Source organism: Archocentrus centrarchus, chromosome 7 (genome assembly GCF_007364275.1).
Source record: "Archocentrus centrarchus isolate MPI-CPG fArcCen1 chromosome 7, fArcCen1, whole genome shotgun sequence".
In the NCBI taxonomy this organism is placed as follows: domain Eukaryota; kingdom Metazoa; phylum Chordata; class Actinopteri; order Cichliformes; family Cichlidae; genus Archocentrus; species Archocentrus centrarchus.
The window spans coordinates 6,524,397-6,551,577 of record NC_044352.1 but is presented as its reverse complement, the minus strand read 5'-3'; the positions used below and the strand labels follow the sequence as shown (position 1 = coordinate 6,551,577).

At 41.4% G+C, this 27,181-nt stretch overlaps 2 protein-coding genes and 1 non-coding gene across 3 annotated transcripts in view; all 3 read left to right on the top strand.

Moving 5' to 3' along the window:
- The first annotated feature begins 973 nt into the window (after positions 1-973).
- On the top strand, positions 974-13,874 carry kansl2 (KAT8 regulatory NSL complex subunit 2). Its single transcript, XM_030734601.1, is given in 11 exon segments — positions 974-1,075; positions 4,209-4,466; positions 4,589-4,761; positions 5,732-5,850; positions 6,844-6,877; positions 6,880-7,005; positions 7,084-7,247; positions 7,396-7,492; positions 8,736-8,989; positions 11,183-11,389; positions 13,191-13,874. Coding segments are annotated over 10 exon segments (1,506 nt in total). The 5' UTR covers positions 974-1,075; positions 4,209-4,215; the 3' UTR covers positions 13,272-13,874.
- LOC115783846 (small nucleolar RNA SNORA2/SNORA34 family) lies at positions 7,893-8,028 on the top strand. The gene has a single exon (XR_004020256.1). It is a non-coding gene; the product is annotated as a small nucleolar RNA SNORA2/SNORA34 family (small nucleolar RNA).
- A 1,377-nt stretch (positions 13,875-15,251) lies between the features above and the next one.
- Positions 15,252-27,181, top strand: part of nckap5l (NCK-associated protein 5-like) — a 52,522-nt gene continuing 40,592 nt past the window's right edge. Inside the window, exon 1 of the mRNA XM_030733663.1 lies at positions 15,252-15,389. The gene's annotated coding sequence lies outside the window, so the exon portion shown is untranslated. The remainder of the gene's footprint in view (positions 15,390-27,181) is intronic.

Below are 27,181 nucleotides of genomic sequence, written 5' to 3'. Positions count from 1 at the left end.
GGTTGTAACAGGGAAACAGTAAATGCACTGAATATTTATCTCAGTAGGTTTGCCTACAATGCAATTGACAAAGTGTTACATGTATAATGGTTAGCCTATTAGATTTTCTGGTGTGTAATTGCCACTGTTTTTGAAACCTTTTGTTTGATCTGGGCAAAGCTTCCATTTTAAGTATTACCATTTTGTTGAGAGAGAGCCACAAAAAAGGACACATTTCATATTAAAACCCATATGTAAGAAAAACACGGACGACACTCATGCAACCTAACAATGCAAAAAAAAAATCATATAGCTACAATAAATTTCATGTGTTTTCATGTCTTGGTGTTTTCGGTGACACTCAGGTCTGAAGAAGAAAATGTTTTGAGATGTTTTGTTTTCAGTTAAAATATGTGAACACTGTTCTTTTTTTATATATAATGTGGTTGCTTTATTCTCAAAGTCAATAAAAAAATATTTTAAGAACACCGTTTTTTTGGGGTCTTTAATAAAATTGCTGCAGTTTTAAGTGAAAATCATACTAATTTGAAACAGGCCTGCTAGAGTGTTTGAAAATGTTGTGTTTAAGGTGCAATACCTGCAAAACTGGATAACTGTGGGCACTGGAGAGCCACTGTGATCTGTAAATGGTAATATACATATGACAGTAAACTTGCTGTGAGGAAAAAAAACAAAACTGTTGAAATTGCATTTATTTTCCTTGTATCTTTTTTTAAAATATAAATTAAGGATTTATTTCATGTTTAAATGTGAGTGTTTTTAAAGTGTACTTTATGTGTAGGATATTGGGAATTGTCTGGTTTTCTGGGTCTGGCCCACTTGAGGTCAAATTGCGTCTGTAGTTCGACACCCCTGTCTATGGTGAAAGTGTAAATGTGTAGGGTGGGTGCCACTTTGAATGACGACCGGATTGGCCAATGAACTACCTCCTTCTGGGGTTCTGGCCAATCGGATCTCTGAGTGGGTGGGGTTAGTTGTTGTAAGCGGCGGCTGTGGCAGTTATCCGAGAATGCAGGAAAATCGACGTAACAGTGTTCTTCGGGAGGTGAAGCTGATTTGGCCGTCCGAGACAAAGGTAGGCGGTCAAAAGTAGAACTTAGGGATATGTTCGTATTTTGGCATCTAAGTATGTCAGTGCTATCGAGGACTACGGCTGCCTTTTGATACCGACCAGCCAAGCTTTCATCTTCGCTGCAAATTGCGAAAATTAGCAGTTAGCTGCCGTTAGCAGCGGTTAATCAAAGATGGCGGATGTGTTCACTGTTCGGGTGACGCAGTAAGGAGAGGCGGGCTGAAGCTCTGTGTGGCGCCTGGTTAGAGTTTACCCATTAACACGGAGAGGCTTTCTTCTACATTTATATCTGAATAAAAGGAAAATATTTCTCTTTTACATTAGTATGACCTTTATTACTCCCATTCATTTGCCTTTAGTCTGTGTGCGTGATATTTATAAACTTTTTGCTTAAGTTAATCTGCACCAACTGCTACCGCCTGATAAAACGTAAATAAAAGCGATAATATGAAAACACTGCTTCTTATCCACTTTCTTCAAATTTAAATACTCATAGTGTTAGAAGCTGTGATACCTCATGTTTATATCGTCAGTATACGTAAAAAAAATTTTTTTTAACTAAATTTGGGATTAAAAGGCTAAAAACCACGTGTATCTGTCGATAGCTGCTGAGGGATTTAAGACATTTACAGAGTTAAGTTTATGTGTAGTTGCTGTACTTCTGCTCGAAGTGCATTGATATTACGTTACTCGATTAAGCTATAAATCGTTTTGTCTATAAAATGTCAGTGAACGAATACAAATCAATTGTATTTGCCCAGAGTCTAAGGGATGTATTCAAGACTTTTACTTACATATTATTAGTGACAGCGAGTTATGTCATCTAGCAGCTGAAACGAGGGCAAAGTTTGGTATAATAATAACGACAATAACATTTTTATGTTTGTATATGAAATTCTAGTTTCATTGACTTTTTATGATTTAATTTCTTTTGTTACATCCCTTTGTCTGTAAAACGTTAGAAAACAACAAAAATCCGCCACAAAAGCTGTGGGCAGTCAGAGCCTACCCCAGCGGGAGACATTGTGCACACTGAATAGGTCTGTTGCAGAGAGACAGCCATTCAAACTCACCTATGGGCAATTTAGAATCACCAGTTAACCTAACGCCACTATAACTGCATATCTTTGGACTGTGGAAGGAAACTGGAGTGCCCTGGAGAAACCTTATGCAGACATGGGGAGAACATGCAAACTCCACACAGGCCAGATGGTGGATTTAAACCCAGGGCCTTCTTGCTGTGAGGCAGCAGCGCTAACCAGCATGCAACCATGCTGCCTTCTTCTGAACATTGTTTTCATTTTAATACTGTAAATTTCAAAGATTTCAGAATAAATTCTTTCAGTTGTGAAGCTTTTTGGTCTATTGACTTGTCAGCTTTTTATTTTCAGTGCTTAGTTTGACTCTAGCCTCCATTTCAGTGTCTCTATACACTCACTGGACACTTTATTAGGTACACGTTGCTAGTTTTTGCTTTAATTTGTGCCAGAGGTTCAACGAGGTGCTGGAACCATTCCTCAGATTTTGGTTCATATTCACATAATAGCATTACAAAGTTGCTCTACATTTGTTAGCTGCACATTCATGATTTGAGATCTGGTGACTGTGGAGGCCATTTGAGTACAGTGAACTCATTGTCATGTTCAAGAGAACAGTTTGAGATGATTTGAGCTTTGGGACATGGCATGTTATCCTGCTGGAAGCAGCCATCAGGAGATGGGTACACTATGGTCATAAAGAGATGGACATGGTCAGGAGCAATACTCAGGGTAGACTGTGGCATTTAAGCAATGCTGACTTGGCACTAAGGGGCCCAGTGTGTGCCAAGAAAATATCCTAGACACCAGAAAACACCTCCACACCATTACGCCACCACCAGCAGCATGCTTTCATGTTAACACCAAATTCTGACCCTACCATCTGAATGTCACAGCATAAATTGAGACTCATTAGGTCAAGAAATGTTTTTTCCAATCTTATATTGTCTAATTTTGGTGAGGCTCTGTAAACTGTGTCCTCAAATTCATTTTCTTAGTTGACAGGAGTGGCACCTGGTGTGGTCTCCTGCTGCTGTAGCTCATCTCATTTAAGGTGCAACGCGCTGTGCGTTCAGAGATGCTCTACTGCAGGGATCCTCAAATCCAGGCCTCGAGGTCCGGTGTCCTGCAGGTTTTAGAGGTGTCCCTGATTCAACACACCTGATTCAAATGGCTGAATTACCTCCTCAGTATGCAGTCAAGTTCTCCAGAGTCCTGCTAATGACTTCTATATTTGACTCAGGTGTGTTGGATCAGGGACACCTCTAAAACCTGCAGGACACCGGACCTCGAGGCCTGGATTTGAGGATCCCTGCTCTACTGCATACATTGGTTGTAACAAGTGGTTATTTGAGTTACTGTTGTCTTACTGTAAACTTGAAGTAGTCTGGCTATTCTCCTGACGTCCCTTCACTTTTTCAGACCATTCTCTGAAAAAAAAATAAAAAATATGGTTGTGTGGGAAAATCCCTGAAATGTCCAGACCAGCCCGTCTGGCACCAACAACCATGCCATGTTCAAAGTCACTTAAATTAACTTTCTTCAGTTTGTCTTGACCCCATGTACATGCCTAAATGCACTGAGTTGTTGCATTGTGATTGGCTGATTTGAATATGTAACAAATAGTTGAACAGGTGTACCTAATAAAGTGGTCAGTGAATGTAAATTTGTTCATAAAATGCAGCTGGAAGAAAATGCTTATCGATTTCCTTTACACATGCTGATATTTTTAAATGTCTGCTTTTGTCTGATCACAGGGCATTGAAAAAACATATTCTAGTGTTCAGGAAGTTAGGAGTAGACAGGCATAATACAGTATCTTATAAAATTCAGTTTGTTTTTTCCATAGCAGCAATTATGAACAGTTTGAAATATGCATTTCAAAAATTACTGTTGATTAATGTTAACTTTGTCTTGCACTTCCTAAAACACACAACTACAAAGTGCTTAACAATTTGAATAAAAACATTAGAGGTCTACGTTATCCCAAAGTTCAAGCATATGTCCTTACAGTCATTCATACATGCACACAGCTTCAGGAGCATTTGGTGTGAACTATAGCAAAATGTATTTATTTTTGTTTTTAAATTTGCATGCAGACCTGAAATGAACAGGATACGAATCCACGTTTTGCCCTCAAGTCGGAACCGCGTGACCCAGACGCCCCGACCTCAGGAGCCCCAGGCCTGCTCGTTCACCCAGCGACCCTGCTCTCAGCCACGACTCGAAGGCCTGGACTTCTGTATCAAACACATCCTGGAGGACAAGAATGCGCCATACAAGCAGTGCAGCTACGTCTCCGCCAAGAACGGCAAGCGGTGCCCCAACGCCGCTCCAAAGGCAGAGAGGAAAGATGGGTGGGTGGAAGCCCCAAATTGGCCTTTAATAATAGAAACAAATTGAACCTCATTCTTATGAACTATGAGTTTCAAAATTGGTAGCAAGAAACTTGATTTATTTTTCAATGTCTGTTCTGTAGGGTGACCTTCTGTGCAGAGCACGCTCGCAGGAACACCATGGCTATCCGAGCTCAGATGAGAAGGGCTTCTTCTGGTCCATCACCAGAGGCTCTGTTATCTCAGCTTAGTGGGTACAGTCGAGCAGAGACGCACAGCCTCGATGGAGGACGATCTGAAGCTAGCCGCATTCTAGGTAACCAGCCTTGTTTTGACTTGGAAATACACTGTTCAAAAAAATAAATAAAAGGAACACTTGTTAATCAGAGTACAGCATCAAGTCAGTTAAACATCTGGGATATTGATCTGGTCAGTTAAGTATCAGAGGGGGTTGTTCACCAGTTTCAGCTGGTGCACTAGAGGGGCAACAAAGAGAACCCCCCAAAACAGGAATGGTTTTACAGGTGGAGGCTACTGATGTATTTTCCATTGTCATTTTTTTTTTTTTTTTTGCGTTTTTGGCCAAAGCGGCTTTTGTTAGCAGTGGAGAGAGACAGGAAATGGGTGAAAGATACGGGGGAAGACACGCGGGCAAATTGGCGACAGACCGGGATGCGAATCCGCGCCGTCCGCACCACAATGCAGCATACGTATGTGGTCGCCGGCTTCACCACTAAGCCACCCAGGCACCCCCTCATCTTTTCTGACGGTTGTTGCACTGTACAAGTCCAGATTCACTCCCCACCAGGCTGTGGCAGGTTTAGTTCAGTTATTTCTTGAATTTAAGTTCAAAGAAACTCAACTAAATCCTAAAGACATTACTTATTTTTTAACTTCTACACATAATTGTGTCAAATAATGGCAGTGCCACCATTAACCAAAGTAATTGTGGTGATAACTTTTGGCATGATCAAACAGCCATTGTATGAATGGGAGGTTGTGGCAAAGAACTCTGCTGTTGCTAGCATTGCTACCATATGCAGTGCTATGCACAGCACAAATTGCCACACATTTCATTGTTGAAGAAAAATGTTAACAGCTTAAAATGACTGAAGTGCAGACTTTGTACAGATAATGTTTATCCTCGTCTAGGTTTTTTCTTTTTTTTAACTTTTAACTTTTAGACTGAACTTTTTTTTTCCCCTCACCTTTTAAACAACTAGTGAATTAGTCCAAAAGAAGATCACTATCACACAAAAATGCTGCTGTTCCTTCCTTCTTGCTAGATGAAGACAGCCTGAGTGAGGAGGAGCAGGGACCCTTAGTACTAGACCAGACGTGGAGAGGAGACCCGGACAGTGAGGCCGACAGCATTGATAGTGACCACGAGGATCCTCTGAAGTAAGTTTCTTCTAAACCCACATTGTAGTTTTACTGTACTTGCATTGTAGTTTGAATAAGAATCTTCACTTTATGGTTAAAGGCTGAGACCGCTATCTATATTAAAAAGCAACTTCACTGGAATGTGAGGACAGAAAGATGTAGTTACTTTTAAAAAACTGTGTGGTAGAGAAAATGTGGCATACTTTGAAGTCTTTTATGTTCAAAGTGTGTCCCCAGGCTTCTGGACAGGCTTAACACAGTTTGTAGTAACTTGAAGTACAGCATGAGCTCTCATGGAAGTAATATATACATGGCATAAATATACACCCGTTTTGGGGTGGTTGTGGCTCAGGAGGTAGAGCAGGTCATCTACTAATTGGAAGATTGGTGGTTCGATTCCTTGGGCAAGATATTGAACCCTAACCGTTACAGTATATTTAAACAGTTTGTCTTAATTTACCCACATTGCCTCACTCTGCTGCATTATGGTTTGGAGTGGCTTTTTAAAGACACAAAACCTTCATATTCTGGTTGTAAAAGCAAAACTAGGGAAAAGGGTTGGATATGAGCCATAAAATCGCTGTGCAGCACATCAGTTTCATGTTTTGTATTGGAACTGTGTTAAATACATCATCCCTATCAAATTAAAATAAATGTTGTGCTCTTCATGGATTAGGAGTGCCAATGTTTTATTGAAAATATTGTTTTGAAATCTTTACAATTATCACACACTCGGTGGACCAGTTTTGACACCCGGGCCGAATGTTTGACACCCCTGCTTTAAACAATTTTTCCCAATTTTAACATAATTATGAACAGTTTTGGTGTTTTTTTGTTTTTTTTTTTTTTTGGGGGGGGGGGGGGGGGGGGGGGTGGGGTGGGGAGTAACAAGTCAGTATGCCAACCTGAGAGCATCATCCATCTGCACACAGAGTCTTTAAGTGTGTTAGCCACTGACTAGTGGGACATTTTGAATCTGAGTAGAAGTAGATTTTTTTCACATCTGTGTTTGCAGACAGCTGGAGTGTACACCGCAGAGGAAGTGGCGCTCACACACGAGAAAAACTTATCAGACTCCAGTCCTCTACATCGATCAGTTCAAACGCCTGCAGCAACCTGCTGAAGGAGAAGAAGCGGAGATACCTGCACAACCGCAAAATGGAGCATGAAACTATAGGTAAACATAGGACACATTTATAATAGAGCTCACTCCTCATGACCCTGAGTGATTATTTATATTTAATGTTGATGACAGGGAGCAGCCTCCTGACGGGGGCTGAAGGTCTTTCCATGAAGGAGAGGGACAACCTGAAGAAGCTTAAAGCTCTGCGTCGATACCGTCGCCGGTACGGAGTGGAGGCCCTGCTGCACCGGCAGCTGAGAGAGAGGAGGCAGGCTGTGACAGAAGGAGCCCCTCAGGTGGGAACTTGAATGCAAAGTAACAGAACCAGTGAGCGTTCATACTCATGTTAAAGGACACCTTTTCATCACTCATTTTTCTCTGTTGTTGATGTTTCTGCCCTGGTTTTGTGTTACTGTCTTATCTAATGCTCTTCTTCTGTTGTAGCCACACACAAGAACAGTGACTGAAAAATGCACGTCCTTCATGGATGGAACCCGATGTACCAATCCCTGTCTGCCCATGGCCCGACACTGTGTCTCTCGTATCCTCTGATGGTTTTAATTGTGTGATCTGGTTCTACACATTAAACCTGGAGTTGAATGAAAGATGGTGGGCGTCATAGTCCTGGGTGGTATATGAATTTTTCAAAAACAGCATACCGGTGAACTTCTATGGCTAATCAGTGAGTTTAAGTATAAAATATTATTGACAGTGAAATGTGTATTGAGAGGGGTTCTATATGTAACTGTACATATTTCTCACTCCCAGTTCTAATCTATGAATGCTGTACAGCAAGAGTAAAGACTCTCTAACAGGGCAAACATTGTAACACACAGCAATTTATGGGAAAAAAATATTATACTTATTTCTATAAAACTAACCATCTTGGGCTTTCTGCTGATTTTTGCACTCTTCACCTTCCTGTTTCCGACCTCCTCACCTCGGCCCCAATCAAGACCAGCAGCTTGGAGTAGCTGTTAGTTTCAACGGGAGCCTAAATAAACTCCTTCCTGTGGTCTGTTGATTTGTTTTCCAGAGTTACAAAGGGGCTAATCAATTCAGTTGGAAGGAACAAAATCTGTCAATTGCTGAACGTAGTCTCATACCTTTTTTTTTTTTTTTAAGTCAGCAGGATTTATGTTGTAGTTTCTGATGTGTGAGGAGAACATGATTCCTTCATTGCATGTTAGGAATTTTGTGGCCAGTTTAGTTTAATTAAACTGAGCCCAGACATGAGTGTTTCATTGTGGTCAGACAGTCCTCACTAAGGTACTGTACAGAAACATTCAGGCATCACTTTAATACAATAAGGAGCTTTATGTTAAGAACTAATCAGCTTCCATCAGAATAATTGTAGTACTTCTAGTATTTCTTTCTAGATTTTTCTAATTAGTTTTTAGATCTAGTCTTTAATCATTTATAAATGTTTAGTTTTACTATTCTCTGGCTTTTTAATTATAAGCTGGAGCGTTTTTGTCAGGGGCAAGATTTGAGAAGGTCAAATGGGTAATAAAATAACACTTTGTGAAGTCATCTGTCTCATAAATAGGCCTGCTGTCAGTAGATGCTGATGGGTGACAAATGAAAGCCAATTAAAAATATTTGAAGGTGCTGGGCGACTGTGTGCCAAACTTCAGTGCAGTTTGGCATTGATTTTTCTGCATCTCTTCCCCATTAATTAGTTTCTTTTCATGATTCTTTCTCTGTTCTTGTCATTTTTATTTATTTGTGTATTTTTGGTTGAAGATGGATTTTCTAATTCTCCTTGACAGCCATGTACTCAGATATCTACCAGGACAGCAATCAGGTCCTTTTCAAAATGTGTCCAGGGTTGAAAGATGTTCCGTGTGACCGAACGGTGCACATGGGTCAGTCCGAGGACCCCCGCTGCCCATTGCACCTCACTCTGCCTCCACCCATGTACCAGCCTGAGCAGGAGGCTCCGCCACAAGATGAGTTCACCCCTGTGAGCAAAGACATGTACCTGAGTGCAGCAGAGCTTCAGCCCACAGAGAACCTCCCCCTCGAGTTCAGTGATGTATGTAGAAATGGTCACCTACCAGCCTCTTCTCTCTAACGCACATATGTGCAAAGATTGTTTGAACCAAGCATCACTAATTAGATATGAACATACACTTCTCCATTTGGTCTTCATCAGTTTTAAATGCGTTACTGAACAGAAAAACAAAAAGCAGTTGGTTCAGATGACATACCTGTGGAGGTATGGAGATGTCTAGGATAGAGAGATGGACTTTTTACCAGATTAACGCAATCTTGAGTGAGAGGATGCCTGAGGAATGGAGAAGTGTACTGGTACTGAGAACAAGGGTGATGTTCACAATTGAACTACACAGGGTTAAAGCCAATGAAGCTATGGGAAGGAGTTGTTTAAGCTAGTTAAGAGCAGTGACAATCAGTGAGCAGCAGTATGGCTTCATTCTGAGAGAGAGCACTACAGTGATGTTTGCTTTCAGTGTTGATGGAGAAATACAGAGAAGGTCATAAGGAATTGCACTGCATCTTTGTGGATCTAGGGAAGGCATTTGATAAGGTGCCAAGAGAGGAACTGTGGGTACTGCATGAGGAAGTCAGGAGTGGCAGAGAAGTGTGTGAAGCTGGTGCAGGACACGTACGTAAGAGGACACCGAGACAGTGGTGAGATGTGTGATAGGAGTAACCGGTGGGTTTAAAGTGGGGGTGATATTACAAGATGGTAGCGAGACCTGCTATGATAAATGGTTTGGAGATGGAGGCACTGACAGGAGAACAAGCTGGAGGTGGCAGAGCTGAAGATGCTCAGATTTTCATTGGGAGTGAGCAGGACGGACAAGTTTATGAGTATATCAGAGGGACCGCTCAGGTTGAGCAGTTTGGAGGCCAGGCTGAGATGGTTTGGACATGTGCAGCGATAGTGGATATATTGTCAAAGGATGTTGAATAGGAAGCTGGAAGGGGAACATCACAGGGGAGGTTCATGGATGTAGTTGAGGACATGCAGAGGGTTGGTGTGACGGAGGAGGATGCTAGGGATAAGGTGAGATGGCGGCAGATGATCCGCTGTGGCGACTCCTAAAGGGAGCAGCTGAAAGAAGACGACTGAGTGGAAAAGTGCAAATGACAAAAGCTACAAATGATGGCAGACAAAAGACTTACTGGGGCTGGTGACTTACCCTCAATCGACCAGGCTATTTTAACAACTAAAATGACACCATTTTTTATTTTTAATACATCTGTTTGTCTAATGATGCCTACACTGTTTCTATGACAGATATTCTAAAATGTTCTGATTTCATGAATTATGGTTTTCACTTATTTTGATGCAAAAAGGAGTTGTCGTGACTCGTTTCCATCAGTTCAGCTGTTATCACTTCCTGCTTTAAGTCTCTCCCTCAAGGTTGCTGCAGCAGGAACTCTTGCCAGCCTAGGTCTGTTAGCCTTGATTCACTGCAGAACATTACAACGTAGTGATCAGAAATGGAAATTGACAATAAAATCAAAGCCTGAAATATTGTTTAAAAATTTAGCCACAGCTCTCAAAGACTTGTCAGTACTGGAGGACATTAAGCACCTGGACAGGCTGTGCTTCTGTCTGTATTTCTGCACCATTAATTTATTCCAGCAAAGCTGTAAAAACCTTCACAAAGCTGCATTTGTCATGGCTGTATTTTACTTTTTATGCTCTCAGATTATGACACTGAGGCAAAATATTAAAAAGCATCTTCACACTTGACTGAATTGGGTGCCAGTTGCACGCTGCGTTGAATGAGGAAGAGAACAGCAGCAGCTTCTGAAAAGCCTTAAAAACACAAGATTCATTAAATATGCTGTGCAGCAGGTTTGCTTTCAGTAAAGCCTAGCAGCATCTTAATGCAGCTTTCCAGCTCCAGCACTGTTAGGTTTGCCAAATCTGAAAAATCCAACTGATGTCAGGGTTTTTCCTCACTGAGAGTCAGTCTTTTGTAGGTGACTGCCAACATAAGCACTATTTGTCCCTATATAGTTGGGGGTTTAAAAAAAAAAACCCTCAGTTTAATCCATCTGCTAATGGATCCATTAAAATTGATCTTTGTTTATGGAGTGTCCTCGAACATGGGTCAAATAAACCAAACGACAGATATGAAATCAAGCTTAGAAAAACTACACAGGATGTGATTTGTGAATATACCAAAAAATGGCTCTAACAGCAACTTTGGTGTTAAGATTTTATTTCATGGGCATCCCTGTTATGCAGGATCTGGATGTGGAAGGGGACGGTATGCAGGGTCCTCCGTCCCCTCTGCAGTTTGATACAGCCCTGGCCCTGGAGGACCAGACCATCAGAGCCATAGCTGAGGCCCCGATGGACATCCTGACTGGAGAGGACCCAGACCAGGTGGACCTTGATACCTCAGGACATGAACTCTCAGAAAGAGACGTGGATGCCATCATGAACGATCAGGTTAACTCTCAGTCAGGGCTTTTGTTGTCTTGAATATCTTAAGTCATTTTTTTTGACAGGTGATGCTGTTGAAGTTTATTCAGATTGTACGGCTTGTCAAAGGGCTTTCAGGTGAATCACAAGGTGAAGGGATGAAACTCAAAGGCTAGGACTGCATTTTGCTCCCAATTCTGTCACAAAACTAAACTCAGATGCCCAGATGTACCTTTAGGAGTTTTTACTGAGGATGCAAACAGCTCACTCTTTTCTCCGACCATCTGAGGAGACTTTCGAATTGTCTGGATTTGAAGAGTCTCCTTTATGATTCCGTCCTGTTATATTTCCATCATTCTCCTGTAAACGGTGCTAAGCAAAAAATTTTTATGTACTTGAGTTCTGATATTTTTCAGTTTGCTCATGTGATTTATGATTTTATTCATAAAGCCCTTTGCACAAAACAAACCTTTAAAATACTAAGGATGTAAAGAAACTGTAATTATAAAATAACAATTACAAGTGTATTCTTTGGCGTCTGTTGTATGATAGCTGTATTCACTAAAGAAATAATCACAAGTCTTAACCCTACTATAAATTAAAAAAAATTTTTTTTTAAGATAGGCACAGCTGCATCATAATGCTACACAGTTCGTGTGTTGTAGTTTAGTCCCACGCCTCTGTCCTCCCGGTGCATTTTAGAAATTTAGATGTTCTTCAGTGAGGTGTACCAAGATTCATTTCTCGGTCACAGGCAGAGTGAAGAACACAAACTGATGAAATGAGAGAAACTTCATGGCAGATAAAGACCCAAGAACAGAAGTTTGCAGTTCCACATATTTTTGGCTCCGCCCCCAAGTGGTTGTAGATGGTTAGAACATGTATTTGTGTGTCTGCGGGGACCATCAGAACTCTGCTGACCACCAAAGATTTCAGACTTTGCCTCACATTCAGTCTGTAAAGCTGTCATTCTCAAAGTGTGACCCACAGACCAATGACAGCCCTCAGTAGCATTTACTTTATTCACAGTTTGAGTCATACTAAGGTGCAGCAGTGCAGGACAACACCAACAACAAATTTCCCAGTTTCAGTAGTACTCTAATAATTCTTGAATACATTTGCTCACAGGAAATGTAACGGTCACCTCACTAATGCGTAAACTATTTAGCAGCAGAAAAATTCCAGTGCTTTGAACACACATCAGAAGCTTCACCTGAATCAGGGTTTCTCCAGCCACAAAATGGGTCTTTGTGGAGTCACTACACACCTAAACGTGAGTGATCCGCCGGCAGTGAAGGCAGCAAGTCGGCGCTGTATCTCTCCACCAACAAAAATGCACCGTAATCTGGACTAAATTAAATCCTACTAACAAAAATTCTTGTTTTTGTAACACTTGAACTTTGAAACATAAAATGTCAGACCATAACTCACTACAGACTACTCAGTCCATCACAGACGTTTGCAATAAGAGCAGCATTTATAACGTCTCTGGATTGTCAGACTGCCCCCCACCCCCACCACACACACACACACACACACGCATCTGGTTAGGAATGTAACAGCCTCTCTGCAGGTTCTCCCATGTTGCCATGGAGGTTTGGTTTGGGGGTTATTTTATGTGATTGCTGTATTTCTTCTGTGTGCCCCTCAATCTGTCTCCATAAATTTGGTAAGAACCTACATGTAAAGAAACTGTAAAGTGACCTGTTCAGTGGAGAATCATTCAGCCCTCTTAAAAGAAGTGTTTGTACTGTGCTGTCTGTCCTTTTAGACAGACATCTTCTGAACTGGCAGTAAATATGCTTCATCTTCTTGTTCTTCCACTCAGGTGGTGTCAGAGGAGGTTGGAGGTGGGGAAGACGCCACCGACAGCTCGCTCCAAGACATCGACTCTGCTGCGCCCAGATGAACCAGCATTTCAAAGAATGTTTACTGCTACCTGTTTATAATACCGCCCACAATTAGGTACTGAAGAAATACTCAGCTGGGGCTGAAAGCTGGAGTAGGCAATGTGTTTTTGGAGTCAATGTGCAAAAATTACTTGATAACCTTTCAGCTTATTGTAATTCATGAGGGGAACTAGACTCATGGACCAGACTCTTGTTTTCAGACTTTAGAAAATCCAGCCTGAGACGAGAGACTTTGGCCAGTCTCAGGCCGTTTGAGTCGCGTAAAGATGCAGGAAGTGAGATGTGGTGGTGCCGTTTTCAACCGAGGGAGAAGGGTTTGAATCGGGTGTAAAGCCAAAAATCGGCATCATCAGTTTTTGTTTGTTTGTTTTTTCTTTTAAAGGTTTATGCCTACTTCAGCTTCAAATGTCAGTGCAGAGAAAGCAAATGATACTGTCGACCAGACATCTTAGAGGAATGCAGGAGTCAAGAAAACTTTAAGGGAAAATGTTATTGTGTGCAGTTTCAGTTATAAACATCATTGTGATGTGCACTCACACTGAACACACACACTTGTTTCTGTTTGCCTGATTTGAAATAAAGATGAGAAAAGAAATGGTTAACTGTTCCTAACAAGCATGTTTTCACCACTGCAGCAGAAAAGTAAAAAACCCAAGTTTCTCTTAAACTATAATCAGATATAATGATGATCAAACACAGATGCAGGCATGTTAGTTTCTAGTTGCCTTAAAGTTTTTCTCCATTGAAATACGTTTTTTGATTGTGTCCCATTGCTAATTTTCTTTTTTTGCAGAAATACTTAATGTGATATTCTGCTTGTTTGTTGATACAGTTTGGGGTGACCAGTTGTCCAATTCTTATGTGGGACTGCAAAGCAGTTTATCTCCTGTCCCACAATTTGATTGGCTCTAGTTTTTTTTTTTGTTTGTTTTTTGTTTTTTTAAAAAGGCACTAGTGTGCTGATCTATGGATGCCTCCCTACTGAGATTCAAAGAGAGTTAGAGCAGGAAAGCAGCTGAAGAATCAGTGTACAGCTTCAACGGTTACTGCAGTGGAAAAGGGGAACCTCAAAGATGATCACGTGATGGTAAAATGTGCTTTATACCTGCAGGAAGCTGGGTAAAATGCATTTAAATAAAATACTATGATTGATGCTAAACCTTAAATGTTAGAAATACAAAAACTTCAGACCACCTCTCAGTAGAAATGTGTATCACACATGGTCACCCCAATCTGGCTTTGGATCCAGGAACTTCTGGAAGGACTCTTTAGTTCTAACAAAGGGAGCAAGTTACAGATATGGTGTAATTTCACACATGCCTATCAAGAAGATTTAAAAAAGGAAAAAAGATAATGTCTTAATTTTCTCATCCAGATGTCCCAGTTGAATTGCTGCAGTAGTGAGGAGGTTTGCAGTTTCCTGTATTTTTTTCCTCTGCACCTCCAGTGAAAGCAGACATGTTTCATTTCCACAGACTAGTCCTGAGTTGCACTTAAACGGTAACCTTGAGAAAAATGACCGTTTTTGAGGCCTCTCTAGTCCAGTTACACCCATACCCTCAGTGAGGCGACCTCTGTTTGTCATCTGGCTGTTTGTCTCCATTTGTTTGGGTTAAATTGCCTTAAAACCTAAATGCTGTCTAAGTTTTTAATCTGCTTGTGTGATAACGTTTTGGTTTTTTTTTAAAAAAAGTGACACTTTCAACCATAAATTGTTTTCTTATAGATTTCTTGAATATGTCCATATTCACGGTGGCTGCAGGAGTATTTTAAGTGTGCAGAGTGTATTTTAAGACGGTGCAAACCGCACATACAGGGCAGTTTTTTAAGTATATAGTGAAGTTATGTTTGGCAGCGTGGGACAGCCTCTGAACGAAAAAAAAAAAAAAGTGGGGCGGGTAATGTAATTTCATACAATGACATCACTTTTCCTTCAACCCAAACACTTAAACGGCGAGGCAGAGGAGGAGTGCGGCCGCTGCAGGGGGAGCAGGACACCGCTGCAAAAATGAGCACAAGATAGATATTTTAGAGAAAAGAAAAAAATAATAATTAAGTAGTATATTTTTTATCTTTACCGGCTATGGCAACGCAGCGGCAGTTTCCATCCAAATGAGGTGAGTTTTCAAAAACGGAAAAATGCCGTTTCATGTGCTGAAATGTTCGCCTGGCCGATGGATTCGCAGGAATACCGTCACTGAGCCGTTTGCATGCTCTTCATTGTTTTAACATCACCGGGAATGTAAAGATCTGCGCGGATACACAGCTGAAAATGTTGGTTTGCTGCGGTGGTGTGTTTCAGTCTTAAACGCTTTGGTGTTTTTCCTGCGTTTTCTCCGTCTGTGGGAGAAACGCAAGGGCGTAACAGCGCATTACCCGCGGCAGAGAGGACCCATTTCGGCGCAAGGTTTGGGTTTGGAGGGCCTGTCCCCAAGAAAAGCGAGGAAAAAAAAAAACCCCGGAGGTCCAAGCCTAAATCCGGTTTGGTTCAGCTGCGTTACACGATAGCTGAAATACACCCTGTCGCCGTTTGAGCCTCGAAAACCTGAAAGGGGAACATGGAAAAGGAACTGTCATCAGAGTCCTGTAAGTGCGGCTCGTTTTTCATTTGTCATCTCGCAGCGATGCAGAGGAAAGGCAGTTTATGATGGGAATGAACTGCGTTTCATTAGCGCAGGCTTTGTCAGGGATCCTGGCTGTGAAAGGAGGCTGACGCTCCACAGACCAGCAGGATTAAAGTACATCAAATTAGGCTCGTGGTGATGGATGGTAGTGTCTGCAGCAGGGATGCAGAGAGGGATTGCCACCCTGCTTTAGATAATATGAAGTTTAGATCATTTTTGAGGAGGAGAGGTGTTGGTTTGTTTATTTTACCAGGTGATTTGCAATCCAGTGCCACTAAAAAATGTGACTTTCACTGTGCAAATGGAGGAATTTAAGTTCAGCTGGTCTGTGCTTACCTCCGATCTGATTTGAATGTGTGCATGTATGAATATGATGAGTTTGGAAAAGCTGGACGCTGGTGGTTTCTTGCAGCTGGGCAGCGGGATGCACAATGTCAAGCAGTTAAGCTTTAAAAAGGAGATATTTTTATGTTTTTAATCCATTTTTTAAAATTCAAATTGTATTGGCACGGGTTTTAAAAGCTAAATATGGCAATAGTGATGTAGTTGTGCTGATAAAAAGAAAATACACTCAAGCAGCAGTTGATGAAGATATGAAAAGTCATGCAGAGGTGGATAACCTTTCTCTAATTAGCACATGAAACAAACAGAAATGCCATATTTTCATCACATCTTTCGAGGTTTGATGTTTGGTTGGTGCTCTTTGAATTATACATGACATTCACAAAGCAGAACGCTCATGAATTTGTATTTGATTTTGCAGATTTGTTGAAAACTTTGTTTTAAAATTTTGTTAGACGGTTGACTTGTAACTACTGCAAGAACAGCATCAGCTCATTGCAGGTTTAGTGAATCGGTCTATTTGTCGGGCCATAAATTTTTTTATTTTTTTTAAAAAGGCAGGTTTTGTGTTTGTTTACAACTTTTACAAAGAAACAAACTTCATCTGAGTCATGGAAAATGTCAAGGTCCGTGTTGGCCTTAATAATCCAGCTGTCACATTGGTGCCAAACTAATGCAGGGTTTATTTTCATTATTAACAGTTTTATTTATAAAATATTAGACTAAGTAGCAACAGTAGGTGTCACATCCACTCAAGGTTCATTCATAAACATAGACTGTATATAAAAGCTGGATGCAGCCCCTGTGTTGGCTGTACTACACTTATATTAGGGAAAATGACCAAAGTTACTGCAACCATGCCCAATGAAATGGTTGCTTCAAAGATGGGGACCAGATCTGCAACCACTTGCAGTCAGTCTCTGTCAAATTCACGAGTCAGTCTATCAGCTTGGGACTGAATGGGGTCAAACTGGCAACTGCATGCAATCTGTTAGTGATGATACAGCAATTAACTGTGACAAAACTGTTGCCATCTGTTGAAAAATTGTTGCTGTCCACATACCCAGCAGATGACCTTGTGCAATCACCTTGCGACTGAAAGCGGTCTTCCAGAGTTTGAGGGTGCTGTACGCTCAACCTCTGGGCAACCAGCCGGTCGTCACAACTTCTCGCAGTCGGTCACCAAATGCAAAAAAATAAACCAGTGCAATCACTGGGCAACCACAGTTTTTTTTTCCCCCTCCCTAGTCACAAGGGAGTTGCCATCCTATTGTTACTCTAGCAGCAACCTTTGTAGCTGAAGTCCCAAAAACTGCAGTTCCTCAAATCGCCACTTGAAGCTGGCTCCTTTTTTTTTTTTTTTTTTTTTTCTTTCTTTTTTTAAAAAGAAAGAAAAACTCATGCCTCATTGACTCCCATGTTTAAACCAAAAAACAAAAGCTTTTGATCCTCATGAACAGTTTCCCACGTCATAATAACATGAGGGCTGAATTGTTCTCTAACTCATCCATTTGGATCCTGGAGTCCGGGGCGTGGCTGCTGTGATTCACAGCTGACTCGACACAGGGAGCTGAACGGTGTCTGCCAGACCTTACCTCCACTAACTGGAGTCAGCGAACTGAACCTCTCTGTGTTTGTGCTGCTGACTACTTCTGAAACATTTGAATGGAGACAGCTCATAAATACTGCAGTTTGCTGTGATACAGAGCATCCAGGAAGTTTGTGCTTCGGTTTTGGTGAGTGGAGTTCTGGTATTTTATCACAGATTAGCAGATATGTGAGTGAAGCTAATTTGAAGCCAGTAGATGATGCGAGCTTTGGCTGCCGCAGCTTAATGAAATTAGATGTGAGGAGCCTCATTAATACCGGAAACTAGTGACTGAGACCAGGGAGGACACCAGAAAAGGCTTTGCTGTTCAGAAGACAGACATACAAAAATTCCCAAATTTGTTTGTGAGATTCTTCTTAAAATGTCCTAAAACAAGATGTAATGCCATTAAATTATTCCCTTTTTTCTCTCTTCTTTTTCATTAAAATCTAAAGATATAAAGTTGCAATCATAAAAGACAAAGTAAAGTAGAAACTGGAGAATTTTTAGCATCTTCATCATAATTTTCCCCCCCCTTTGTTTAAGTTTTGATAGTTCAGCTCCTCACTGAAAGCAGCAGCTTGCATGCATCCATGTCACCCAGTACAACAACAACTTATCTGCATCTGCTGGGTTCATGTTAACAAAGCTGCTTTTTTTTTTTTTCTTTTTTTTTTTAACTAACTGTGATACCTTCCACATTTTCTGAATGGGGTGGATTGTTGTTTTGTTTTTCACCTTGTGAGGAATTTTATAGGCCATAAAACATGTGCCAGCAATCTTAATAAGTTGTAGGCCCATTCTGTGATTGCACGAGAGTTAAAACATCTTAGAAATTGCTGTGTAGCTATTAAAGAGTCCTCTGTGTTGGAAGAAAACCATCCACTTTAATGATCTGTGCCTGTTGGTTCAAGGCCAGATATACGCTCATGCTGTTTCCTTTGTCTCATCGTTTTCTGAACAGGGACCAAGCTTTAGGTCAGAAGAAATGAGGACACAAGGATTGTTTGAACCCTTCTGGATTATAGGCTTGCATAGATGGCTGGAATTCAGGCTGTAAAACATTAAACTTTCACTGAAGATCTGCGATGAAATGCTCGATGAATCTTTTAGCGTTTGCAGGCTGCTTTTACCTGAGTTTTTTTTTTTTTTTTTTTTTTTTTGCTTTGAGAAGAAATGACGTACGCTCAGTTCATCATCCAGATTGTCTGCTCGTGTAATGATGGAGTTTGTTGTTTTTGGCAGTTGCAGACCAACACCATATATCATGTAAGAAATCCTCAATGACCACATGGCACAGAGGAATTTAGAAACCATTACCTCATATTTTAAACACAGTGACTGATTAGGTCCCAGATAAATTTTTTGAGACAAGGATTTGAGGTCCCTCAGCTAAACCTTTGATATTTTAAAGCTGTGTTTCTGTGAATTTTAGAAAGCTTTAGCTGCAGTGAACATCTGCAGTGCTGTGCTGGTAAAGCTGCCATTTATTAAAAGGTTGCTTTTATATGAAAAAATAAATAAATAAATGTAGCCACGGTGACATCAACCATTGCTTAGTGAAGCCCCGTCTTGAAACCTTGACATCTTGGTGTTCTGCAATCGAAAGTGACAAGCAAAGGGTGGAGTGGGACCGCACGCTTATACTTATTATCATGTCATATGATATCACATCACATTCAAGTCCTTCCTGAGTCTAATGGGGACCATAATTTACAAAATGAACATCATTATGTATACACTAAGACTTAAAATTAGCGACCGAGGCCAAAAATGCATCAGGAACATGTTTATTGAGGTCATAGAGGGGAATAGAAGGGACAGTTTCCCTCAGACTTATATATAGTCTTTTTGCAAGCAGAGTATTTGCCCCCTGCTGGCCGTTAGAAGGAATGCAGGTTTAAAGTGTCAATCTTTTATATACAGTCTGTCAACATCTACAAGCCGTGGAAGCATTATTGCAAACCAACCACACCTGCAGAAGCTCGCCAACTGCAACAGAGAAACAAACCTCTTCAGAAATGCCTCGAGGAGCACAGCGAAGAACCCAAGGCCTCCAAATTCTCCAGCTTTCAGTCTAATCAAGCATCTGCAGGATGCGCTGAAACAAGCCCCAAACAAGACCCAAAGAATCCACTGTCCACTGGACAGACACAAGAGAAGATTCCAAGAGCCCCCCCCCCCCCCCCCCCCCCCCCCCCCCCCCCCCCCCCCTGTCACGCCTCAGTGGACCAGAGCTGTTAGAATTATGGAGGACATTTCATGCAAAGACATTTCTTGATATTCGGTATATTTCAATAGTCCTCAAATGACAGCACATAGTCACGGTCCCTGTCAGCTTGTAACCATTTACTAACCCAATTTGTTGTCAAACACATGTTACATGCATTTTATTCACTCGTTGCACTAATCAGATCAACATTTCTCGCTTTGAAATGCTTTATTATTATTTAATAACTATTCAGATACTTGAAATGACTAACTGTTCTACACAGTATTGGGACAAGGAGCTCAAATGTGGTGGCTGATTTGTGTATATTCAGGTCATCATGGTGTCCTCTGAAGCGCTATTAGAGAACCCCCAGCAGAGATTTCCCACTCATTTAGCATAGGTGCTACACACAAACCTCATTAAAGTAAGAAAATCTTACAACATGCCTCCTGATTTGTAACAAATTCTATTCTTGCGGCTTTAATTTGAAGACTGTCCTGCTTGTCGGATCACATCTTAAGTACAGATTTAAAGTGAGCTCAGAGAAACTTCAGCAGATGTTTGTGAAAACAGTATTTCAGATTCAGAATCTGCAAACCACCCCTCTGTTTGTGTGGAGGATGGGATTAAATCACACCGCAGCAGCGAGGCATGCAGAGCTGTAAATGTGAAGTCTACCTTTTGCTCACTGGGTGGAATTATTGGCATTCTTTTGGTTGAGTCATGTAACTAGAAGACTTTAAAGACGAGGCTGGGAGGATTTCAGAATGAGCAGGCCGAAATGTGTCACATTTGGAACAATATTTGATGAAGAACATGCAGTGCACTGAGCATTTCTTCCTGATAAAATGAACTCCGAGTGTGTGAGGGAAAGGGGGGGTGTGGATAAATGTGGTTCCACTCTGCGCTCGCAAGATTACATTTATGGTTTGTGTGCCTGCGTTTGAGCTCGATTGAAGTTTTGCGAGCGCTCCATCCCGGTGCAACTTTGAGATAGGGTTTGCGAGCTGTGCTGCATTGCATCATGAAGAGCCAAGCCAGTGACTTATTCAAGTGTAATGGGCAGTATAAGTGCTCGCCCGCTCGGTTCTCCTCTAATTGTTCGCAGATGTTCTGCACGCCTTTGTGTGCCGCAGCTTGTTGTAGCCGGCTCGCGCAGACGCCACATACGTTGTTCGGGCTTTATTGCAGAAGGGAAACGTGGCATGGAGTAAGTGTTTAATTTGGCTGCCAGTTCTAGTAACTGGCTTCAGTTATTAAAAACTTTATTAGCGGTTGCGATCCACTGGGAAACGTAGAAGAGTTGAAGCGATCAGGCGACCCAAACCGTTCATTTATGGACAGAAAATTAATTGGCAACAATTTTGATTAAAGTAACAATGAAAGTAAAAAGAGTGAAACGAGGGGAAACAGATTTGTACTGCAAAACTTTAACTGACCAATAAAATGTTAATCATTGCAGAAAATTCATCAGCATACTTTGATAATCAGGGAACCCATCAGCTAGCCTCTGAGGGTAGCAGCATATAAAAGATGGAGTTAGCCACCGTGTTGGCGCCCATTTGTTTCTGGATTCTTCATTTGGGCATTGTTTGTCATTGTTTTGTTTGAGTCCAAAAGAATGCCAAAGTTTTCAGCTGCAGTTATGGTTGATGCGTTGAACTGTGACCGACTGGTTTAATTACTTTTTTTTTTTCTTTTTTTTAGCCTAAATGGTTTTTGGTTCCAGTGCAGTCAGGACATCCTGATTTCTGCTTCCATCCTCAAGTCATGGTTTACGAATCCAGATAAATTAAAGAAAGCTTTTTATTTATTCATTTTAAAGCCTACTTGTCAGACAGTAGATGGTTTCTAAATTGCATTTTGTCAAAATCAGAGCCTCTTTTGCGCTCCACGTGGACTTTTTACCTGCACACCAGTGATGCGAAGTTCGGCTCTTTTCGGAGAGCTTAAAAGAGGAGCCGGCTCTTTTGGTTCCCAAATGGCTTTTTACTTGTTATCATTTGCAGCCTTGTATCTTAGCCTAACTAAATACAAATGAAGGGTTTGCATGTTGAGAAGTCCTTTTGCATTCACTGTTTTTAACTTAATAATTGCTTTATTTTGTGAATTTGTCCTGCTTAAAAAAATCTTTTCCTTTCCCTGCAGACTCTGCATGTTAATATGCATGAGTCTGTTTTTATATAGATTTTTATATTTTCAATTGTAAGTGCAAAATGAGTTCTTTGAAACAGGATACTGTGATTTTTAGAGGAAATTGAACTTTCTGGTTTGACAAATCAAACACTGTAGAACTGAGAATTTACCTCATCTGAGCTGCTTGTTGTTTATTAATTTAAAGTTGTTTCGGTGGTGTGAAGTTATGCTGGTTTCCTGTATTTTGAACGAGTGCAGATTAAATATGTTGCTGAAAAGAGCAAAAACATTTGAAGACATCCTCTTGCAGGTGGTCGTGGCTCTGGTGGCAGAACAGGTTGTCCTCTAATCAGAATCAGAATCAGGTTTATTTTGGCCAAGTATGTTTACACACACAAGGAATTTGGTTCCGGTTGATAGTGTCTCTCTAGTATTATACAGTGTCCTGTAATTGCTTTGTAATGTGTAAAGAGGTGTTCTTGTGCAGGATGATACAAACCAGTGTCCTCCTGATGGCAACTGGGCTAAGGTTAAAAATGCAGCAGGCCAGGGAAACTGTTGCCAATTCATAATTCAAAAAAGAAAATAAAAAAAAATGTAGTCATAAAACTAATGGCGTTTTGCAGATGCACACATGGTGTCTTTTGGTGTACAGGGTTATGGCACTGCTTAAGTGTAATTTTTGGTCACTCAGAGTTCATTAGGAGTGGGAGAAGGGTGGAAAAAATCATCAAAGTGACTTTGCAGTGGACACTCTTGATTGTTTTTAACACTCTGTTTCACTTCACTTCTTTATATGTTATAACCTCACTCTTTTCTCCACGGATGGCTGACAGGCAAACATGTGATACAACCGGTCTGTAGGCTACAAGCAAGAGTAGCCCACAGACGGGTTGTATCACATGTTTTTGACACTGGCCACATGTAACAACAGACGCTGTCTGCAGGTAGACGGGCAGTCCGTGGACGTCCTTCATGCTCAAACATAAAACAAGCATCAGATGTCAGTCTCTGCTCGGCACACAGGGAAGCTCATTAAAGACCACTTGGCGTTACATTTAAAATCAATGGCCAAGCGTCATAATCTATATGTTGCATTAATGTTGCGAAGGTCTGTATTTTAACCCAAACCGCAATCTTTTCCTAAACCTAACAACTCGTTTTTGCTGCTTAAACCTAACCAAACAGCCTTGAAAGTAAATTGAGTCCACCACCACCCGTCTGACCTTCATCCACAAAATGCAGATTTGATGCTGTTTAAAAGACGACCATGAAGGGGCTGACGCCAAAAGGACACAGCTATCTATTTTTCTGTGCCTTATCTGGGTTGCCGAGGCAGCCGTCTAAGCAGAGCTGCCGAGACCTCCCTTTCCCCAGCCGCCCCCTGTAGCCCTCCAGGGGATACAGAGGCATTCCCAATCCAGCTGAGACAGAAATAACCAGGGGGGAGACTCTGGGTCTTCCTCAGAGGTTGGACATTCCTCCCAGTCACATCAGCTACTGACTGAGAAGGTAACGCATTAGAAGTAATTTACAATAAACAAATATAGGTAATTTAAATGTTTTTAATTTAGTTAGTTGCCATTAAATATTTACATTAAAAAGCCAACTAATGAAGCAGTTCCTTGAGCTTTAGAAAATGTTATTTTCTGATTAATCTTTTGATGCTGAGCTGGCCTTTTATAAATGGAGTCGGTGGCTGTCGTGTGGAGGAAGTAAAGCTGTCGCGTGGAGGAAGAATCTGAACGAGCATATCAGTGAATCAGGATTTTTTTTTTTGGCTCGAGCGATGATCTGATGTGTGATTAAAGTTTGGTGGGTTGCAGAAAAATTTATATATATTTTTTAAATGGGCTGCAGCAAACCAGTCAAATGTAACGAAAATCTAATTAAAAAAAAAAAAAAAAAGGTTTACTGAATGTAGTAAAAAAAACAAGTGGAGCACAGAGTTATGACATTAGAGTGGCTCAGACACAGAGTGTAAACAGAGCTGAGGATCCTCTGCGAGACAGAAGTGTTGTGACGTACAAAGTTATTGCATGAGGTATGAAAGATTTCCTGTATCTGGTACGGGAGGCAGCAGCAGAGTTACTGACAGGATAATCTGCTGTATTAACCTTCAAGTGACTGAGTGACCTCAGCCGTATATTTATGCACCACTGTGATATACATACATATATATTTTTTTTAGCTGTAAAAATGTTTAGGATGGATTTGTCAGTCGGCTTCTCCTACAGCAGTTTGTTGGTTTGTGAAAGTTGTGTAGGGGTCATTCAGAAATATATCCTTCCTTTTCTTTACATACAGAAATTTTTTGGTACCAGAGCCACCTGCTGAAAAATCACCAGAATCTTAATGAAGTAATTTTTTACTTCATTAATTTGCATGCCATTTACCTAAGTACATTTAAAGTTTTTGTTTATCGGAGGCAGAAAGAGGCACAGATTCCTGCCGGTCACTGATTGCGCTTACAGACTGTGGTGTGCAGTCAACCTCAGAGCTCATAGAGGCACATTCAACATTACAAGTTTTGATCTTATTCAAATTTTCTCGTTCTCTGCACTACATTGTAATGTTTTACAGTGAATCATGGCTAACAGACCCAGAGCACAGCAAGATTTACTGCCTCAGAAAGCCTCGAGGCAGACACTTAATGACCAAACTGACAATGAAAACAACTCAAATGATGGAGGTCTTGCATTAAAAAGTGAAATTTTAAAACCATTTATAATTACACTTTCGAATATCTGCCACGGCTAGAGGCAATGGTGTTGGCGTGATAAACGCAAATGCAAATTGTGTCATAAATGGCCACACTCAGCGCCTCAGACTTTGGTTGATACAGTAACATGTGTCTCAACGGACTTTTCTGATGCTCAAGGTCAGTCCGACTGTGAAATATCAGTTTATTAGGTGGTGATTCGCAGCTTTAACTGGAAGGAAAGAGCAACGGGACAATAACTTAGTCGGTTTTAAGTCTAGCAGGGGTTTGCAGACAGGTCAGAGCCTCCTGCAGCCGTCCTATCTCACCAGTATCCCCCCCCTCCTCTTCAAGCTTTGAAGATAGGCTGGGGCTGGGGCTGCTCCTTATCAGCTATCAGTTCAGCCATTTATCACCCTGCTGTCTGATGCATGCAGGTAGTGTAGTTACCATGGTTATACACCAAAGGCACTCCTTCATTAGCATAGCAAATATTCATCAGTTGCCCCACAGAGTCGGCGCAGTACGACAGAGCTCACAGCAGGAGGCAGGGCTGATGGAGAGCTCTGCAAGGCATCTGCATCCTCACCCCAACTGTTTCCACGCACACGGTGCAGATACTCGCATTGCTATCTCTGCCTGCATTGTTCCCCCACACACCCCTTTGTTTACTCCCTCCCAAACCCCGCCACCTCAACACGAAGCTTATCCTGATTATTTGTATGCAAGTCAGAGAGAATCAGTCTAATAAGTCACGAGCCTGAAGCCTTGACCCCGTGTTCTCCGTCTTCGCGTAAACTGCACCGGAGTCTGCTGTGTCAAATGCGGCCTCTGAAATATGCATGATTGAACGTGCTCGAGGAATGCTAATAGAGCTCCCACCAAATGCAGAGGCCACCCTACAGAGGAATCTGCGGCCATACAAACACTGAAGCTGGCAAAACACCACTTCAGCCACCGCAGCTGTAACAAACATTCGATTCATCCACACAGCCAGAGAAAATATGGCTTGGAATGAAATTTTAATCAATTCAAGTTAACCGGATCCCCACCGCGTCCTGCCTGGCCAAAAAATTAAAAAAAAGGACTAAATGGCCACATTTTGTTCAGTTTTAGATGGAGGGACAATCTTGTAGGATTCCTTTCTCAGATTTATGCTTGGAGTCGTGACCCATGATAACTCTGCGGTTAAAGGATAGCGACAGTGGGACGTTTTCTTTTTAATTCAGCCTGTCTTGAATGCTACATCTGTGTGCACCGCTGCAGTTTATTTTCATTTGTCTTAAAATAAGTTGTTATTGAGGAGCTTTATGCACCCCCACCCTATCCCTTCAATCCCCCCAATCCCCTCTCCCGCCGCCCACAAGGTGCTTAGTGAGTTGCTGCTTCAGTGTTTTCAGAATCTCATGAGCTTCCTGTTTCAAAAACCTCTCCCATCAGCTCCAGTCATACAGTTTGAAAAATATCTTCCCATCGAGGTTGTTTGTCAGTGAGATAGAGAACACTTTTTTTTCCCCCCTCCTCTTTTGGAGCTCAAGCAAAGCTCTCCTTCCATATGTAACCCTCCATATAATCTGTACCATAAATAGGTCTTCTTCCTGGCCAGACCTTGGGAAAAGGATGTGGATGATGATGATTACTATGGCTGAATCCTGGTTGAGTTTGAGCTGCTGCGGCTGGCGAACAGATGTAGCCAAATTTGCAGAAAATGTCCATCTTGCTCTCTCTTTTCTCTGGTGTCACTGTTCCCTAAATGGCTGCTGTTTGGGGGGTGGAGGGGTGCTCACCCCAGATCTTCTTTGGGTTATCAGGCTTCACTGAGCCGAACGTCTAGATGACTGGTATCTCCATTTGAAATGAGGCGGTGTAGTTAATTACAAGCTAATCCCCAACTGCAGCATCAGATAGAGCATTTAATATGGTAGGGGATGAAATGATGATCCCTGTGAGGATATACAGATACTGCAGCAGGGAAACCTTACTGAGAGTGAAGTGAGATATGTAAGATGTAGCCACACAACTGGAACAGACCAAGATGTAAATAGTTGATAAGACAGGATTACTACAGTTTATAGACCTTTTACATGCATTTTCAACATGGTCAGTAGTCTGCCTTAAGAGGGGGGTGTTAGAGGACTGTATATAAAAGATGACAGTAACCACTACAACATCGGCCATTGGTTTGTGAAGCCTCAGGCTGAATGTTTTCACCATCTTGGTTGTTTTGAATCTGGATGCTCATTGGCTAACGACTTGTGATTGAGTGTTAACCAACGTTGAGGTCAAAGAAAAGGAGCTAAAGGTCA